The sequence below is a fragment of the Protomyctophum bolini genome (assembly GCF_963924005.1).
Source record: "Protomyctophum bolini genome assembly, chromosome: 19".
Classification (NCBI taxonomy): Eukaryota; Metazoa; Chordata; class Actinopteri; order Myctophiformes; family Myctophidae; genus Protomyctophum; species Protomyctophum bolini.
The window spans coordinates 16687723-16707322 of NC_137880.1; the positions used below are offsets into that span (position 1 = coordinate 16687723).

The following is a 19600-nucleotide window of genomic DNA, read 5'->3' on the forward strand; positions in this document are numbered from 1 at the left end:
GAAAAGCCCCAGACTTATAGTAGTTCATCATTAATGAAAAATCACTGCACTTTAACCCAATAAAGCTTTTTGTCAGGATAACATTTGGTACAATTATAGGAGTCGCTGAGCTGAGCACAAATCTTTATTCGCCTGGGGAAGATTTGCTGAGCATGCATTCTGTTTTTCAGCAACACCTTGCTTCATATCATTCAGTTGCATGCAGGATCTCATAGTATGCAGGTACGCTTATTTCTACCTACTTGAAGCCTATAGTATATACACCAAAGTACACATTGAGGGGCGTTAGCCTCTCATAAGTGGATGGGTTAAATGCTGATCATCCCCCTATCCAGACTTTTATATTTGATCCATGGAGTTTGTAAATGCAAACTCCTGAGGATTAATTTAACTCTGAAAGTGTATAACCGAACCCTCCACATTTTACAGTGCATATACTGTGTGATATGGGTTCTTGATATTTGTATACTGTATGTGTGATGATTTATTCCCCTGGTGGCCACATAGGGATACTAATGGCTTCATTATTTTGTCCTGAGTGTCATAGCCAAGTTCAATCCCATGGGGGCTGTGTCCCCGGGTGTGATTATGTTATACCTGTCCTATGTGTTGCTATTCCGTTTACCTGACGAAGGCCACAGAGGCCGAAATGTTGTGTGTGTTGTTGTTTTTTCCCCGCTCTGGTAAATTACCTTTCTGGGGAGCTTTTAAAACGGTGTGCAGACTTCTTCATTCTTTTACAGTGCTATACTGACACACACTGGTCATGCTGGTCAAGAGTTCCTCTAAATTAAACAGTTAGTTAGTCCGGTGGACTTACAGTATGCAATCTATAGTGTGTGCTATTTTAACAGTTTACGACTAAATTCTTAATGTCCAAGCATATTTGTCATGTAAATGCTGCTGCATACTGTATGTTGCATTAGGTTTTAATGCAGTTTGTTAACACAGAATTGAAGTGATTCATGACAAAACTAAAGACAGTGTATACAACACCCATGCTTCAATATTGTTGTTTTATTTTTTTTACATTTGTTAACATAATTTTACAGTGAAATCATTGTCACATTTCTGAGAGTCTGTGGGTGAGTTGATGTGTCATCTACTTTATTCAGCATTCCAGGGACACACATTAGCATAATAAACATGGCACTGCATACAGTGTGTGTGTGTGTGTGTGTGTGTGTCCGTCCTCCGGTCCAGTGTAAGCTGAGCCATGCAAGTAAGTGATCTACTGATACAGTTCAGCACCATGGGCAGCTCCCTGCCCTCAAGGTTGGCCTTTGAGATTTGAGATCCAGCACCCTCTGTTGGAAGATATAATAATGTTTCTTTTGCTATTCCATAAGGGTTGAAAGGTTCATATCAGATGGATGATAAATTGTAAAAGAAAAACAAAAGAAAAAGACACAGAGACAATGTCACTGGATTAGATTGGATGGGCTTTAACGTCCACGTGAGGCACTTTGGTTTGCAACAGTAGTCAACATAACCAACACACAAAAGACAAATAAATAAGTAATGAATAAAATATATACATATTAAAAGCAGTGTTTTTGTTAACCATTCTGTTGTTCTCAAGCCAAACAAATCATTGCAGATGTTAACATTTACTATAATATGATTAAAACATTTCCAAGCATGATCTTTTTTTTTGTTGCAATTCTTTATTTAAGAACTGTGTACATTTTACCACAAAGTTATGTCTTAATATTGATACATTTTACAAAAACCTTGGTAGTGTGTGTACTTCTTGAAAAGTGTAACCCTCAAAAAAGAAAAACCTTCCTTTAGTTTTAGATTTTTAACAGACGGAAAGGAAAAGACAAACAGACAGAAAGAAAAATGAGACCAGAGAAGCACGTAAACAAAATTTAAAATTATACCCTAATGACACAGGAGTGGTGCAACCACTCCAAGGAACAGCAATGTCCGTGTCCGTCTAACTATGTGACGTTAACCCACCCATGCGCCTATGTGACCGTGAGCACCAGTATGACTATTAGTACCAGTAGGGGCGCTGTTGTGCCAGAAACAGAGAGAGAGAGAGAGAGTGCTGCACTGTTGCCTGCTAATGAGAGAGAGAGGGGGGGGGAGTTGCACCACTCAGTTCACACGGGTGTGATTTTTTATATGTGCCGGTATGTAGGAGATCCATGGCTTTCCACCAACCTTAGCGTTGTGTCATCATGTACTAATGAAGGAAAGACGATCGCATAACACATAAGACCAAGAAAGAGATCACACCCGTGTGAAGTGAGGGGCGCTTGTACAAAATCCCTCACCCTGTGGCTGTGAGTTGGTTGAGTTGGACTAAGTGGTTTTAATCATTCCACCTAGTGGTGGGTGGGGTCCGGTATTGGCCTAATTTGCCACACCTGTGGTAGGACTATATAAGCCCAGGTGTAACTCTCAGAGCAAACATTTGGTTTGAACTCTTGAGGGGTGAAGACTGAAGAGGTATAAACTTGTGTCCGGGTCCACTTTGATGCATTAATAAGCAAGTGCTCTTCTCTGTCATTAAACTGAATCTTCTCCTGTGTTAAGATCCTGTACTGTTTTATAATGAAGTAGTGAGAAGATCCTGTAATGTTGCTTATACGATGCATTCCTGTAATGTTGTTTATGATGAGTATTTGTTCCATGATCTTTATTTGATTATTTATTACTGGTGTTTATGATATGTATTTGAGTTAGTCAGGCCCTAGTGATTTATGCCTTGTTGGGTACTGATTGTCACTATTCTTTCCTGTTTAGTTAAATCGTCAATTCCATCGTACATCCATCATTTCACCAGTGTCATGCCACCTGTGAACTGTGAAGATTGAATAAATCACTGACTCTTGAACTGCCTGGTCTGTGGCCCTCACACGCTCTGATAGGAGTACATAAACAATATATAGCCAGCAAACGTCCCTTTACCAACCAACGATTCTTTCCAAACGGTGCCAAAACAAACATTAAACCTGTATATAGACCCCTCAAAATAGAAAGGGAAGAAGAAGGGATATATCTAATATCTAATTTACACAGTAGGCTACCTGAGATAAGATATAAAGAGCAGCAGATACAGTGCATGATATACTTGGATCTTACTTAGGTGCTAGAAACGTCAATGCGTTGTACATGGGATTAAGTTGCAAAATGTCAGTGCATGTCAACCGCATAATCTGCATAGGGTAGCTGACACTAATCCACAAGTAGAATTGCGAGGGAGAGCAAAGAAAATAAATGTCAACTGTCAAGTGACTTGTCCCTGGTATAATCCACACATGTGGGTTCAACAAAGACAAAAGGCGGCTCTGAGACTGTAAGTGCACTACTGGGAGCTACCAGGGTGACACCTGCTGGTTCAATGATGCATGACATCCCTCCTCTCTGCCCTTGCTTTCCTTTCTCTTCACTGTGTCTGGACAAAAACAGATCCACCAATGATGCTATTGCCATGGCTCTCCACACCGTCCTCTCACACATGGACAACAAGTGGCTGAAGGAAAAATATGTACGTATGCTGTTCGTGGACTACAGCCCAGCATTCAACACCATTGTCCCAGCAAAACCTGACCCAAAGCTTCGAGGCCTGGGCAGCATCACATCTAACCTCCTGACCCCGAAAACTGGAGCAGCCCAGGGATGTGTGCCAATGCCAAGCCCTCTCCTCTATACTCCCTGTACATGTATAACTGGCTGCACAGCCACATATGACTCCAAAACCATCATAAAGTACGCGGACAACACAACAGTGATAGGTGGAATCAATAGAGACAAGATTAACTCACTTCCTTGGATCAGACCTACAATGATTATACCATGGAGTCAAGGACAAGGGAACTTGACTTTTATTGTCCATGCTCTCCCTCGCAATCCTACTACTTGTGGATTAGTGTCAGCTACCCTATGCAGATTATGCGGTTGACATGCACTGACATTTTGCAACTTAATCCCATGTACAACGCATTGACGTTTCTAGCACCTAAGTAGAAAGAAAGAACGTTACTATGTTTACCCAGGGTAACTGGACTAAGCTCAAGAACTTGTTTAACATCCAACTTCCAAGTATATCATGCACAGTATCTGCTGCTCTTTATATCTTATCTCAGGTACTGTGTAAATTAGATATGTTTCTGTGTCTTGTTTTTCTTGTTTGATCTATTTTTCCACTGCCCCCCCCCCTCTCTCTTCTTCTTCCCTTTCTTTTTTATATGGAGATAACGACACGATCGATGGGAACTATGCAGGAAAACAAATGTCACACACTTTTTTACCTTGTACACCTGTGATGTGACATTAAAGCTGATTCTACTTCATATATTGAGATTATCAGGCCATCACAAAATATACATTAACGACTTCAGCTCTGTATACATTTTGGCCATTTGAAAATAGCCTATCTAGATCTGGTATTTTGAAAAGATTTGTGTAATTTTTTTTACATTTGACAACTTGTGAAATGGGACATTCTGCATAATGCATACTCTCAACTTTTGTTACATTTTGAAACCAATACTTTGAAACCAATTTACTCAAGTAAATTTTGATTACCTGACCTTTACTTGTAACGGGGTGTTTCTGCAGTGCAGTATCTTGATACTTTTACACTTTTCCTTGCAAGTCATTTCTTGATAAGGACCCATAATGTATCCCACAGCTGTGAGCCTGTGCTCTCTCTTGGAATGTGCACAGCAAGACTTTCACTGCATGCGAACGAGGTGAATGTTCTACTCTGGGTGTTGCTATAGAAACCGGAGTTCTTCTTATCACTCGGTGTGTGGGTTTGGGATATCGCAGACAAGTCGATCAACTTTTCATTACCATTGGAGTGTGTAAATAAAGTTGTGAAAAAAAATCACAACTGTGTGAAGTGGCATTCAATTTGTTTCTCCTTCCTCTGCAACTGTTGTCCCTGCTCCTGTGATGCACCGGACTGGCCGTTCCAGGCTTGAGGTACGTTGGTAGATTCCCTTTGTTGTTAAAACAATGTTTTTATGTGGCCACACGGTACACCCACCAGTTAATTAAGTAAGTATAGCCTACCTGGTTTTCACCTTAGCACCACCCACCTAAACTTAAGCCTCGCCCACAGCTGTTGTATGATAATGGGGGAGGGGTAGGGTTATGATTGTTATGTTTCGCTCCCCATCGACTCCACATATCTGTGCTGTGGGTGTTCAGTGCCCATCAGCACCACCAGAGGGCTCCGGAGAACCCCACAGCAGACCTAACCTGTCTTCCAGTTCCAACATCCCCACCCAGTGTGGTCTCCAATCAGCTGATGAGCCTACAAGAGCCAGCCCTGTCTGCAGCTCTGTGCCAGTTCCTCACCAGTCTATGGTTGGTAAAGTTAGACAGCCAGACTTAGGTTCCAGTGTTTAGAGTTAGCTATAGTTAAACGCCACGCCGTGTAACGGACCCGCAGTCTACCTTTTATTGTGATGTTCAGGAAGTGTTGACATGCTGGCCCTTTAATTTGACATGGGTCTAGTTAAGGATAATTGGTTATTGGAACCCAGGTAGCTCAGCTGTGGAGGTGGGGACTGGTTTAAAACAGTCCTCCATGGTTGAGCATCAGAGACACAAGGACAAACATTTGTTGACTATAAGGATGGAAAGGAGTCAAAGGACGGCCAAAGGAAAGGCGATGGAACATAAAGGAGAAGTGAGTGACCGAAAAATGCAGATCTACAAAGCATTAGGTTTAATATAATTCTAATCTTAATGTACATTTCAGTTGTACAAAAACATGGATACACTGACTCAACAATTAGCACCCAGTTGGAAAGGGCACACGGTGAAAGTATTTTTATTGTTTATTATGGTCCGTTGGTCTTGTGTTACATTCTTTGAGGTTTATTGTTTTCATATTGCGGTTTGTTGTTTTCATATTGCATTTGATATCTACACTGTATGGATTTTATTGGTTGCGAATGCAGTGAGCACTTACTATGAGACCTAGCAGATCATGTCTGTGTGTCCGTCCCCCCTTTGTGCCCATATATGGAGCTGAGTGATTTGTTTGTCATTGATGCAACACACTCCATATTTGGACGTATAGCTGCTTTGGGGACTCCTTATATGGTTATGGCTGAGTCATGGTGAATTGTTATTGCAATTTACGATCTGCGTTCGCTTCCCGCGTTTGCGCGTCTTACTCGTTATGTAAATATGGTTTAAGTTCGACAAGTTTTGTGCATTTTTATAAATAAATCCCAGGAGAAAATTCAATTTAACAGTTTTTCTATAATTCAAAATGGTGGGAGATCTAAAGGTCAGAGGTCAAAAGTTCGACATGAGATGTGTACGTTTTATTTCTGACAATCAAACTGGGTTCATGAGCTATGCCTGTTCAAAGTTTGCATTTTCAATTGAGTACTACCAGAGCGGTGCCCGTTGGGCACTGACCTACTTGGAACGATGCCAGTTGAAATGCATGCCCCAACCAGATATCATTATCTGTGTCCCTTTTATGCCCATATATGGAGTTCTTTGTCAGGCATGCCCAAATATGGAGTCTATGCAGACGTCAGAATGATGTCAGAACAGCCCAGCTCCATATATGGACACTGCAGAGCCCGGGCAGAGGCCTTTTGTCGAATTTGAAGTCGGTGGGGCGAACGGTTCTCGAGTTACGTAGATTACAACAGTACACACACAGAGACTTGGTGCATTTATATTTTTGATATAGCGCAGGACTTACTGTGAATGAACTTGTTGTGGCAATGTCCAACAGAGACCAGTGGAAGCAGCTTGTGTCGCAGATCTCGAGGGCACTCGAAGGATGATGATGAATATTAATATTTGGCGGAAGAAGAAAAATCTGTACAAAAACAATAGGTGGCTCCGCACTATGGGCTTTCCCACCTAAAAAGTAATTGAGAAAACACGGCCCCCTCACGCATTAGAAGGACAATATCACCAGAAACAAGGGCAGATGTTTTAGATTAATCTATCATAATTAAAATAGAATTTGAAGTTCCAATCGGTTTGTATAAGAATGAGGTGCGTCTGATAAGTCAGGGATAATGTATGCCAGTTAAATCACAGACAGGCTTATTAACCACCGGTGGTTAATCAACCTGAAGGTGATTTATATATAAACAATGACCACTCGGCTATACATTAGCCCGCTTAGTACACGGCTATACTTGATGCATAAATTAATAAATTGACCCAAAACACAACAAAACGACTCTTATTTCCTTGCTTGGTAATGAAAGTATTCAAGTGTCACGCTGGCTGGCATCTGTCCAGCTGCAGCACAGTCGGAAAAGTGAAGTGAGTTGTTGAAATAGAATCCATTTCCGGGTACTGCTTTGTCTATTTCTCGCTCAAATGTTTTCAAACACATTTTTGAGAACAATGTTTTGCTGTAAATGTAAGTGTTTACATGGCTGTCATGTTGGAAACGGCAGTAAATCAGCGGAGCATAGCAGATGCTCCAAGGGGTTGATTATAGGCATCGGTCTGTTATAGAGCGGATCGGTCATTATCCAGAAATAACAGACTGATGAATTCGGCGATTGACCAATCAGAATCAAGCATTCAACCAAGCCGTGTAATAAAAATGAATATCAAATAACTCAATACTGAATCAAGCAACTTAAAAACTGTCTGGGGTGCTCACAAAAGACCATAAAATGACCCTAAATACCCTGAAGAAGGCAGTTGCACCCGTCTGTATTGTCCCTTTTCCGCCCATAATATGGAAATCCCTGATGTCATCAATAGGCCTATATGCTCATATATATTGGAATGTCCATATATGGGCATATTGGTTGGATCGGCAGTTCTCGACAACTGGATATCCAAACTACTCGGGGGCGGGCACCGCACTCCCTCGAGTCCTTCATGCTGTGCGCACCGAGTTTGAAGTCTGTCAGTCCCATATACTGTAAGATCTATGGCTCTGGACAACCGCTCTCTGTGTCTGTCAGTCCTTGGAGAAAGCTGATGACACCAGATTATATTATATATGCCCCCTTTTGTGCCCATATATGGAGCTGACTGATTTGTTTTCACCATGATGTCATGACAACACATTGAAGTTAGACATGGTTATGGTTAAGTCATAGTGACATTGTTATGGTTAAGTCATAGTGACATTAGTGTGACATCAGAGGTCCGCTCACTCCGTATTTGGGTGTGGCTGCATTGCAAATATAGGATGTTGTCAGGGAAATTAATTCATCCAACCACCGATTCATCGAAGAAAGGCAGAGGGCGGAGTTGGTTTGCCTGCAGCAGACACTGAAGTGACTGGAGCATAAAGATGGAGCACGACCCTAGCGCAGCAGACAACAATGTAAAGATATGGAAACTCAAGAAGATAATCAAAGGTTTGGAGGCTGCCCGTGGTAATGGCACCAGTATGATCTCATTGATCATTCCTCCTAAGGACCAGATATCTAGACAGGCCAAGCTGTTGGCTGATGAGCTTGGCACCGCCTCCAACATCAAGAGTAGAGTCAACAGACTCTCTGTGGTTGGAGCCATCACTGCTGCACGGGAGAAGCTAAAAACCTACAAAGAAGTCCCACCTAATGGTTTGGTGGTGTATTGTGGCACAATTGTGACAGAGGAAGGCAAAGAGAAGAAAGTCAAAATTGCTTTTGAACCATTCAAACCAATCAACACCTCCCTGTACCTCTGTGACAACAAGTTCCACACAGATGCAGTGACAGCCCTGCTCTCTGATGACAGCAAGTTTGGCTTTATTGTGATAGACGGCAGGGGGGCCCTGTTTGGTACACTGCAGGGAAACACCAGGGAGGTGCTGCACAAATTCACTGTTAACTTGCCCAAGAAGCATGGCAGAGGAGGACAGTCAGCTCTGCGTTTTGCCCGTTTGAGGACGGAGAAAAGACACAACTATCGGAGGAAGGTGGCTGAGACGGCCGTCCAGCTGTTTGTGTCCAACGACAAGGTAAATGTAGCCGGGTTGGTCCTGGCTGGCTCTGCTGACCTCAAGACTGAACTCAAAGACATGTTTGACCCGAGGTTACAGGAAAAGGTGCTGAAGCTGGTGGATATATCCTATGGGGGAGAAAATGGTTTCAACCAGGCCATCGATCTTTCCACAGAGGTCCTCTCCAATGTCAAGTTAATCCAGGAAACAAAGCTTTTCGAGTTGTACTTCGAAGAAATCGCCATGAAAGCAGGGGGGAAATACTGCTTTGGAGTGGATGACACAGTGAAAGCCCTGGAAATGGGAGCAGTAGAGACCCTCCTCGTCTATGAGAACTTAACTACTATGCGCTGTATTCTGCGTGTGCGTGGCGCAGAGTGCAATGGAGCTGAGACTGATGAGACCAAGTATGTGACCAAGTATGTAAGACCAGAGCAGGAGAAGGACAAGTCCTATTTCACAGACAAGGAAATGGGGCAGGAACATGAGCTGATTGAGAGCATGCCCCTGCTCGAATGGTTTGCTGACAACTACAAGAGCCATGGAGCCATGCTGGAGATAGTCACAGACAAGAGTCAGAAGGGGTCTCAGTTTGTCAAGGGCTTTGGAGGCATCGGGGGTATTTTACGGTACGTGGTGGATTTCCAATGTGTAGCGTATGAGGATGATATGGTCTTTGATCTGGAGTCGTACTGTACGGAAGGAAAGGAATGAATAAATGCCAACAGGAAAGGCCTCTGCTGCACAGGAGTCAGCAGATCGACAAGAATCACAGAAACCAAAGGTGTCAAAGTACACCACGCTGGATGTTTTCCCAGGCCGCGGAGGGACTGTCCGAGGGCTTCCACCAGCCTGTGGGCCATAGGGAAGTGGGAGCCTACAGTGCAGAACTTCAGGCTAAACAACAGCACCTCAGTGCTCACTGGAGACCTCACAATTGTCTAGGCCGATCATGTCTGGGGACAAGTCACAACCGCCTCACTACTGCACTACTACTCTAAGCTCCTTTCGCTTCAAGGAGCACCAGGACAACATGAGACGAAAGGAAGATATTTGAACTTGACTTTGTGGGGGGTTTGTGTGTCATGATGATTGACAGGTTTCTATAAACGCATGTGTCCAGCCGAGTGGCAAACTTTGTTTGAGATTGCCACTACACACACTGATAAATAAATGTATGATTAAAAAGAATCAGGACTGTAGACCAGGCTTTAAGTGAAAATAATATAAAATATGAAATACCCACTGTCACGGGGCGACCCGTGCCATGAATTGTAAATATTGTCACAGCAGATATATGTTTGGTGTAATTTGTGTTTAATGGTGATTGTTTGGCACCTGGCTCTCCTGCAGTACTGGTGATCCTCTTGATTGAGTGGGGGAAGGTACCAAGTGCTATAGAGCAGGAGGGGTGTCTGTCTTATGTTTCAAGAGCTCTTGTGTTATATGTTCTCTTATGTCAATGATTTGGTGCCTGAAATGTATTTGGAATAGGTTTAGTAAAACCGTATATAATTGTGTAAATCAACTCATGGGCCATGGTTTGCCTTATTTGAGTTAAGTGGTTACCAATTAGTTCTGTGTCTTTCTTGGTATGGTCTCACCCTGTATAAAAGGGAGGCTGCAGGATGCCGAGGTTGAGTAGTGGCTTGGGCAACAAGCAGGTAACATCCAGGGAGAGCTGCTAGGGGTCCCTTTTTGGAAGGGTTTATAGCAGTGGTATTCAATTGGCGGCCCGCGGGCCGCAGGGCCCCTGAAATAATTTTGGAAAGAAAAGGCCCTTTTTTTTTAGAATAATAAGAGGGCTAATAAAAGTTACAGGTATGGTGTGTGCGATATTAATTGTGAGATTACCATAATGACGGTAATCATTAAAGGACCACTTTTCAACCTATCTTCATATAGCAGGATAATATGTCTATACAGCTCATTACTGTGCGGAAATATACATAAATCTTTGTGTTTGAGCACAAAAAGCATTTTGAGAACCCACAAATTTCAGCGCTTCGCATGCACACTGTGCGGCCCCACACACACACAATCATTCTACAGTTGTGGCCCCCGGCCTAATCTAATTGAATACCCCTGGTTTATAGCCTAATGAGTTTCTCAAGTTCTTGGTTTGGTTTCCTATTTGCTTTCAAGTAATGTTCTGTCTTTTGTAAGTTTAGTCTTCAGTGTTTCTTTTGTTTGTCAGGCCTGTGTTTACACTGTGAATAACCTGCATCAGGGAGAAATAAAACACCCTAAAAGGTATTGCTGTCACTTTTTGGAGCCTTGGCCACTCAACCAACTTTACACCCACTGTAATCAAAGGACTGTAATTTCTTGACAGCCCATGGAAAGGAAGGACCAGGCTTTAAAACCAAAATATGAAATACCCAGTACTCAGATGAGATCACTTTATTCAGACCAAATATCATATGGCTGTTCAAAGCCATAAATCATTAAGATAACCTTCGAATAGAATAATGTATAGTTGAACCATTCATTTAGCTTTGGGAAGGCCAGATGTATGAAAATGCACCTTTTATCGTACAGGCAAGTAATGCCTTTTATATCAATATAATTTATTACCAATCTGTAAATATTAAACCTTAACTTTATTTTATAATGATAATAACCTTAGTATGAATATGTTTATAGCTTTATAGAAAAATCCCAATACCTTAAATGAGAGAGTATGAAAGAGTAGAATCACCTTGTTAAGGAAAAACCCAAGGAATCAGTGACACAACACAAGAAGGAGTCCAGACCAGGGGTACAAGTTTTCAAATGATAATCTGTTATAATGGGGAGAAAGAATGGTACAACCGGAAATGCAGAGTGCCCGTTTCACGCATAAGTCCCTTCTATGCCCACATACGGAGATTTCTGTATGTGTCTCTCTGCGTCCCCTTATCCCTATATATGGAGTTCTGTGTCAAGCATGCCCAAATATGGAGTGCTGTGATGTCATAACAGGTCAGCTTATGGAGTTCTTTGTCAGACGTGCCCAAATATGGAGTCCTGTCAGAACAGGCCAGCTCCATATATGGATCATCATGGGCAGGGGCCCTGTCCAGGAGCCTCAATTGAATTATTATTTTGGTTGATCAAGTTTGATATATATTGCAATTTAACTTCAAAAGCAACAGTTTTGTGTTTTCCTTTTGGTCTGCAATAGGTATGCCTACAGTCTGGTTACAGTGTAAAGAATTACTGTCGTAGGTGCAGGACATTTATTTATTTTAGTACTATATAATATATATACTATAATATATAATTTATTATTATATTATATTATTTATTATATAAATATAATTTATAACTCAGACATACAATTGTATGGTTCTGATTGTTCTACTCCTCCACTATCTCCTCGGTGGGTTGACAAATTGATCTGAACTTCGACCTGGGCATTTGTGTCAAAGGAGTGAGGAGGATGTTTTTGTTGTTGTTTTCACTTTTCCCAAGGCCTATAAAATCTTTACAGTAGCCGCTGTGTTTAAATTATTATAATTTTGGCCTTGTACAGTACGTGCCACCAAAATGTGGAACGCCCGACCAACAGTCATTAAGACATGCCAATCCCTTGCCCGTTTCACTCCATATTTGGGCATGCTTGACACAGAGCAAAACTGCTCTCAAAGGGCACATGCGGACGGCTGCTATATAGAAGTGTACATTTGTACGTCTCTAATGAATTAAAAATGGTGGGCCCTATCTAATTTAACATTTGTGGAGTTGGTCACCTGACCAAAAGCGGTTGACAGAAACTGGTCGACATGTTCTGTTGCCCCAACAGCGGCAGAAACAAGCCCTTTTAACCAGGCTACTTGCACACACTACAACTCGCTTACAATTCGCAAACCTGGCAACACTGCTCTGCGTTCTCATAGGCCCACCAGGCCCGCCCCCAACACTCCTTTTCAGTCTCACAATCAGCCATCTTGCTTTTCAGGGCCCTCGCAGGATAACAGAAAGAAGGAAGGGGAGAAATTAGTGCTTATCCCTTCTAAATCCCTGTATTTACAAAATAAAACACTCAGCGAATCCCTTAGTTAAATCAACATTGTTCATTGTCAATACTTGGATTGGGCCTAAATATTTACATTACACGTATAGCTTTTGCTATTTTCGCCTGCCAGCCCACCGCCGACTACACACGCCTGCACACACACACACACACACACACACACACACACACACACACAGGAATGGCTATACGGCCGAGACAATAACTGTCTTTCTCAGCGTGCGCACGTGCGCACACAACATTATTCAAGTGAAATGCGTAACGCCAATATTGGGCTCATATAGGCTACCAATACACGACGAAATAACTGACAGGAGTGACGGTAAACTGACAACGCTTTCTGACAGAGAGAGAGAGAGAGAGAGAGAGAGAAAGACAGAAAGACGTGTTAGAGTAACGCGCGCGAGCGAGACAGAGAGAACGTCAGAGAGAGAGAGAGAGAGAGAGAGGGAGGGGAGGGGGGGGGAGCAACAAGCTAACAGCATAGTACCGGTACGTTCGTTCTATGATCCATAAAACGACAGATCTGCCGTTTAAGGGCAGATCTGCGGGCGCGCAATGCTGTGTGTTTTCGTCTTTTTCCCTTTTTCCCTCCTGCTTCCACAGTCCACTATACTACATGCAGTTGCTTTGGTGATTTTGTTTTGGGGGAAGTCAGTCACGGCACATGCGTGGTTGCACTGACAGTAAAGGTGGAAAGAGGGGGGGTGTATGTGTGTGTGTGACAGGAGTGACGGTGCTGTGAGTAAACTCACAACGCTTTCTGACAGAGAGAGAGAGAGAGAGAGAGAAAGACAGAAAGACGTGTTAGAGTAACGCGCGCGAGCGAGAGAGAGAGAACGTCAGAGAGAGAGAGAGAGAGAGAGAGAGGGAGGGGGGGGGGGCAACAAGCTAACAGCATACCGGTATGATCCATAAAACGACAGATCTGCCGTTTAACGGCAGATCTGCGGGCGCGCAATGCTGTGTGTTTTCGTCTTTTTCCCTTTTTCCCTCCTGCTTCCACAGTCCACTATACTACATGCAGTTGCTTTGGTGATTTTGTTTTGGGGGAAGTCAGTCACGGCACATGCGTGGTTGCACTGACAGTAAAGGTGGAAAGAGGGGGGGTGTATGTGTGTGTGTGACGCAAACCAAAACAAACCAGGGACCAGGGTTGCCACATATCGTGGATGTGAGAGTGAAACAAGCAACCAGGTCTATAAAAATGTTAATAGGCCAGTTCAAAGTAGGTAAATCAGAAATGGTCCGGAAATTAGTCTTAAAATAATCAATTATAGTGTTGACTGTCAAACTTTGTTGTCTAATGTTGTTTCAAACATTTCCATGTCAAGGACTACCAATAGATAAACAAGTCCAAAGTAGCTTATAATGCTCAGACTTGGCAACACTGTCTCTAGGTTGAACGTTCTACTTTACAAGCTCACACATATGAAATATGTTTTTTAGAATCTTAAAACTGAGACATATTTTATGATAATACTGTTAGCACAGTCATCATACTCCAAGAGCATACAAATGGAACCAAATGGACCCTGATTTTCCCAGACAGCAAATGGTATCAAATGGGGGTCTGTGGCCTAATGCATTTCAAACTGGGGTTCTTGGTATTATATTCTCTGCATATCTTATCAACTTGGGGTGAATATTTCACCACAATACTTTACTGAATATTTCACAAGAATATAACACAAGAGTCAAATGTAATCACAATATAGGCTACAGATGTACATATTTATGACACAGTAAAATGTCGAAAATTAGTGCTATCCCCCCCCCCCCACACACACACACACACACACACGACAGGCAAGGCTGTTGTTTGCATCGTTAGCAGGCAGCAGCTACCTTGGCACTGCTCTCTGTGACTGTAGTTGTTTCACCATGTTTGCGTCTTTATGAGACATAAAAAACACTTTCTGTTATTATAATACTTTATAACCCATCCGTTACTACATATGTGCAGGGCACACTACTGAGAATTTCCTTCTTCCCATATTGCGCTGCAATGTAACTAGGATTCGCCGGCCGAAGGCCGGCGAAATTCTAGTCTAATTTAACATTTGTGGAGTTGGTCACCTGACCAAAAGCGGTTGACAGAAACTGGTCGACATGTTCTGTTGCCCCAACAGCGGCAGAAACAAGCCCTTTTAACCAGGCTACTTGCACACACTACAACTCGCTTACAATTCGCAAACCTGGCAACACTGCTCTGCGTTCTCATAGGCCCACCAGGCCCGCCCCCAACACTCCTTTTCAGTCTCACAATCAGCCATCTTGCTTTTCAGGGCCCTCGCAGGATAACAGAAAGAAGGAAGGGGAGAAATTAGTGCTTATCCCTTCTAAATCCCTGTATTTACAAAATAAAACACTCAGCGAATCCCTTAGTTAAATCAACATTGTTCATTGTCAATACTTGGATTGGGCCGAAATACTTACATTACACGTATAGCTTTTGCTATTTTCGCCTGCCAGCCCACCGCCGACTACACACGCCTGCACACACACACACACACACACACACACAGGAATGGCTATACGGCCGAGACAATAACTGTCTTTCTCAGCGTGCGCACGTGCGCACACAACATTATTCAAGTGAAATGCGTAACGCCAATATTGGGCTCATATAGGCTACCAATACACGGCGAGACAGAGAGAACGTCAGAGAGAGAGAGAGAGAGAGAGAGGGAGGGGAGGGGGGGGGAGCAACAAGCTAACAGCATAGTACCGGTACGTTCGTTCTATGATCCATAAAACGACAGATCTGCCGTTTAAGGGCAGATCTGCGGGCGCGCAATGCTGTGTGTTTTCGTCTTTTTCCCTTTTTCCCTCCTGCTTCCACAGTCCACTATACTACATGCAGTTGCTTTGGTGATTTTGTTTTGGGGGAAGTCAGTCACGGCACATGCGTGGTTGCACTGACAGTAAAGGTGGAAAGAGGGGGGGTGTATGTGTGTGTGTGACAGGAGTGACGGTGCTGTGAGTAAACTCACAACGCTTTCTGACAGAGAGAGAGAGAGAGAGAGAGAAAGACGTGTTAGAGTAACGCGCGCGAGCGAGAGAGAGAGAACGTCAGAGAGAGAGAGAGAGAGAGAGAGAGAGAGAGAGAGAAAGACAGAAAGACGTGTTAGAGTAACGCGCGCGAGCGAGAGAGAGAGAACGTCAGAGAGAGAGAGAGAGAGAGAGAGAGGGAGGGGGGGGGGGCAACAAGCTAACAGCATACCGGTATGATCCATAAAACGACAGATCTGCCGTTTAACGGCAGATCTGCGGGCGCGCAATGCTGTGTGTTTTCGTCTTTTTCCCTTTTTCCCTCCTGCTTCCACAGTCCACTATACTACATGCAGTTGCTTTGGTGATTTTGTTTTGGGGGAAGTCAGTCACGGCACATGCGTGGTTGCACTGACAGTAAAGGTGGAAAGAGGGGGGGTGTATGTGTGTGTGTGACGCAAACCAAAACAAACCAGGGACCAGGGTTGCCACATATCGTGGATGTGAGAGTGAAACAAGCAACCAGGTCTATAAAAATGTTAATAGGCCAGTTCAAAGTAGGTAAATCAGAAATGGTCCGGAAATTAGTCTTAAAATAATCAATTATAGTGTTGACTGTCAAACTTTGTTGTCTAATGTTGTTTCAAACATTTCCATGTCAAGGACTACCAATAGATAAACAAGTCCAAAGTAGCTTATAATGCTCAGACTTGGCAACACTGTCTCTAGGTTGAACGTTCTACTTTACAAGCTCACACATATGAAATATGTTTTTTAGAATCTTAAAACTGAGACATATTTTATGATAATACTGTTAGCACAGTCATCATACTCCAAGAGCATACAAATGGAACCAAATGGACCCTGATTTTCCCAGAGAGCAAATGGTATCAAATGGGGGTCTGTGGCCTAATGCATTTCAAACTGGGGTTCTTGGTATTATATTCTCTGCATATCTTATCAACTTGGGGTGAATATTTCACCACAATACTTTACTGAATATTTCACAAGAATATAACACAAGAGTCAAATGTAATCACAATATAGGCTACAGATGTACATATTTATGACACAGTAAAATGTCGAAAATTAGTGCTATCCCCCCCCCCCACACACACACACACACACACACACGACAGGCAAGGCTGTTGTTTGCATCGTTAGCAGGCAGCAGCTACCTTGGCACTGCTCTCTGTGACTGTAGTTGTTTCACCATGTTTGCGTCTTTATGAGACATAAAAAACACTTTCTGTTATTATAATACTTTATAACCCATCCGTTACTACATATGTGCAGGGCACACTACTGAGAATTTCCTTCTTCCCATATTGCGCTGCAATGTAACTAGGATTCGCCGGCCGAAGGCCGGCGAAATTCTAGTTGTAAACAAGTGTAATGCTTTATGGTGTCTTCCACTCACAGTTAACAGTTTTTGTATTGAGTTGTACTTGAAATATACTGTAATTGTGCAAACTGTCAATAAATACTTAAATCAATCAAAACATACTTTTATTCGTTTTGATTGTTCTATTTCACACTTGCTATATAATATTTCCCATGATGCCACTTTGAATTGAGTTGAATATGGGTAAGACTACTACAGTAGTAGCCTATGTGTGGTAGTAATGTAATGTGTCCACTGGATGTCACTGTCTAGCTATGAACCAAAGGAATCGCAGATAAACTGCACTTACTATGCTCAGCCAGCAGAGGGCGGGTACACCCAACACTGGAGCTTTACATTCACACAAAAACTACTCCCCATTTAAGATGCTTAGAATGAAGCCATGTTTTGATAGTATAAAATGTATGCCCAGAGCACGGTGCCAGAGGCTGGGAAACGATTATGGTTTTTTAACTGCAGTCTCTTTGAGGCAATGACATTTTACTGCTCTCGCCTGCAACAATATTGATTGACCGGTCCAAAATCAAATGTTTCTTTCAAGGGCCTTATCTATCCTATACACTGTTCTGAAGTCATATAACTTGAAGATGTGTCTAATAAAGTTATATCTGGACACTCTCAGCATCAATCGTACATGATGAATTATAATTCGCACAGGAATAAACTCTCCTCCAACAGCAAAAATCCTCAATGTTAGCCTAATTAATTTGCAACTTGGGGTGTAGACCTAAAAATGCAACCAATGCAATGTTAGGTTAAATGTGTACATTCAACCATTGTTGTGTATGAAGGTGAATGAATTTACCAGCTGTCATATTCTTAAATCATTCTTTGTGATGATGTATCAGCACACCCTCACTGTTCTTTTATTTATGACAGGAGGAGGTGTATGTATGTAACAACTTACACATCGTGCAAGAGACAAAAGATACACAGATAAACAATATCACAGCCAATTGATTGAGCAAGAGAAAACAAACAAAATCAGACAGTCACACTCAAACATGCACAAACGCACATGAGTATGCAGGGGTGCATGCACGCACACGCACGCACGCACGCACGCATGCATGCATGCACGCACGCATGCATGCACGCACGCACGCACAGACAGACAGACAGACAGACAAACACACACTCACACACACACACACACACACACACACACACACACACACACACACACACACACACACACACACACACACACACACACACACACAATGTGGTGCAGAAGCGGCCTCCGAGACCAAGCCTTTGTTCTGAATGAACAATTAAAATCCTCCCTATAGCCGCTGTAATGAGCTGGCCGGCTTCTGTCCACAGTGCCCGGGGGAATAAAACAAAACACACACACACACACACACACACACATTTTCCAGTGCTTTGAATGGTTAATGACCAGCCAAACCCTTCCTGGCATTACAGAGCATGGCCCCAAAATATATATATGAAAGATATGGACTCTTCGTATTTTTGCTGTTTGCTTCTTTTATTTGTTAATGTTTTGTGTTTTTGAGATCAGCACTGGAGGGCAAAACATTCGTAATAGCCAAGGAAGGATATAAAGGCACTCTATGATGAATCATTCCCAATATGGCCTCTCTCCAAAGGCATGGAGCAATACACTTTGGCTATCGCTCTTCACTGTGTAGCTTCCACTGTCTGAAACGGGAACAATAATACACAGCATATAAACGATCACAAGTTATATCTTGCTTTTCTCGGTATCGAGTTAAAGAAGGCATGCAATCAACAGTGCTGTATCTCGGTAGAGTGTACAAATGGAACCAAATTGACCCAATGGAACCGAATGGACCTGGTTCCATTTGTACACTCTCCGGGTTAAATGAACTACTGTTTTGGACTGAATTATCTGGCTAATATTTTCCTTAAACCATGCACCTACTGTATCTTTTATCATGTTGCTATTGAACTGCCTCCTCCCACTTCCATTCTAACCACACACCTTATGCATACATTATATCATGCACCGGTCCTTGTGCACCGCATGTATTTCACAATGCTCATGATATCTGACCTCTCCATCTCGCTTTAGTTTACACTAATGATGGAGCTCTTTATACGACAAAGAATTTCACTCACATTTTTAAATCTGTGAGGATGTGATGATGTGGATTGAGTTAAAATGGATAGAACTGATAATCTTGCATCTTGAAAAGAATAATTTCGCCAAACACGGTTGATTTATTCAGACATGTTTGTCTAACACTAACACTTTGTCTGATAGGAGGATGGAGATGTTCTTAATTCTAATGGG

General features: G+C 42.6%; 1 protein-coding gene across 1 annotated transcript; it reads left to right on the forward strand.

Annotated features, from left to right (window-relative positions):
- Positions 1-8266: 8266 nt before the first annotated feature.
- Positions 8267-9616, forward strand: LOC308334585 (eukaryotic peptide chain release factor subunit 1-like; the record flags this gene model as incomplete). The annotated part of the gene is made up of 1 exon (XM_080791385.1): positions 8267-9616. The coding sequence occupies one exon, from the start codon at positions 8267-8269 to the stop codon at positions 9614-9616; it is 1350 nt and encodes a 449-aa protein (XP_080647511.1).
- Between the last annotated feature and the right edge of the window lie 9984 nt (positions 9617-19600).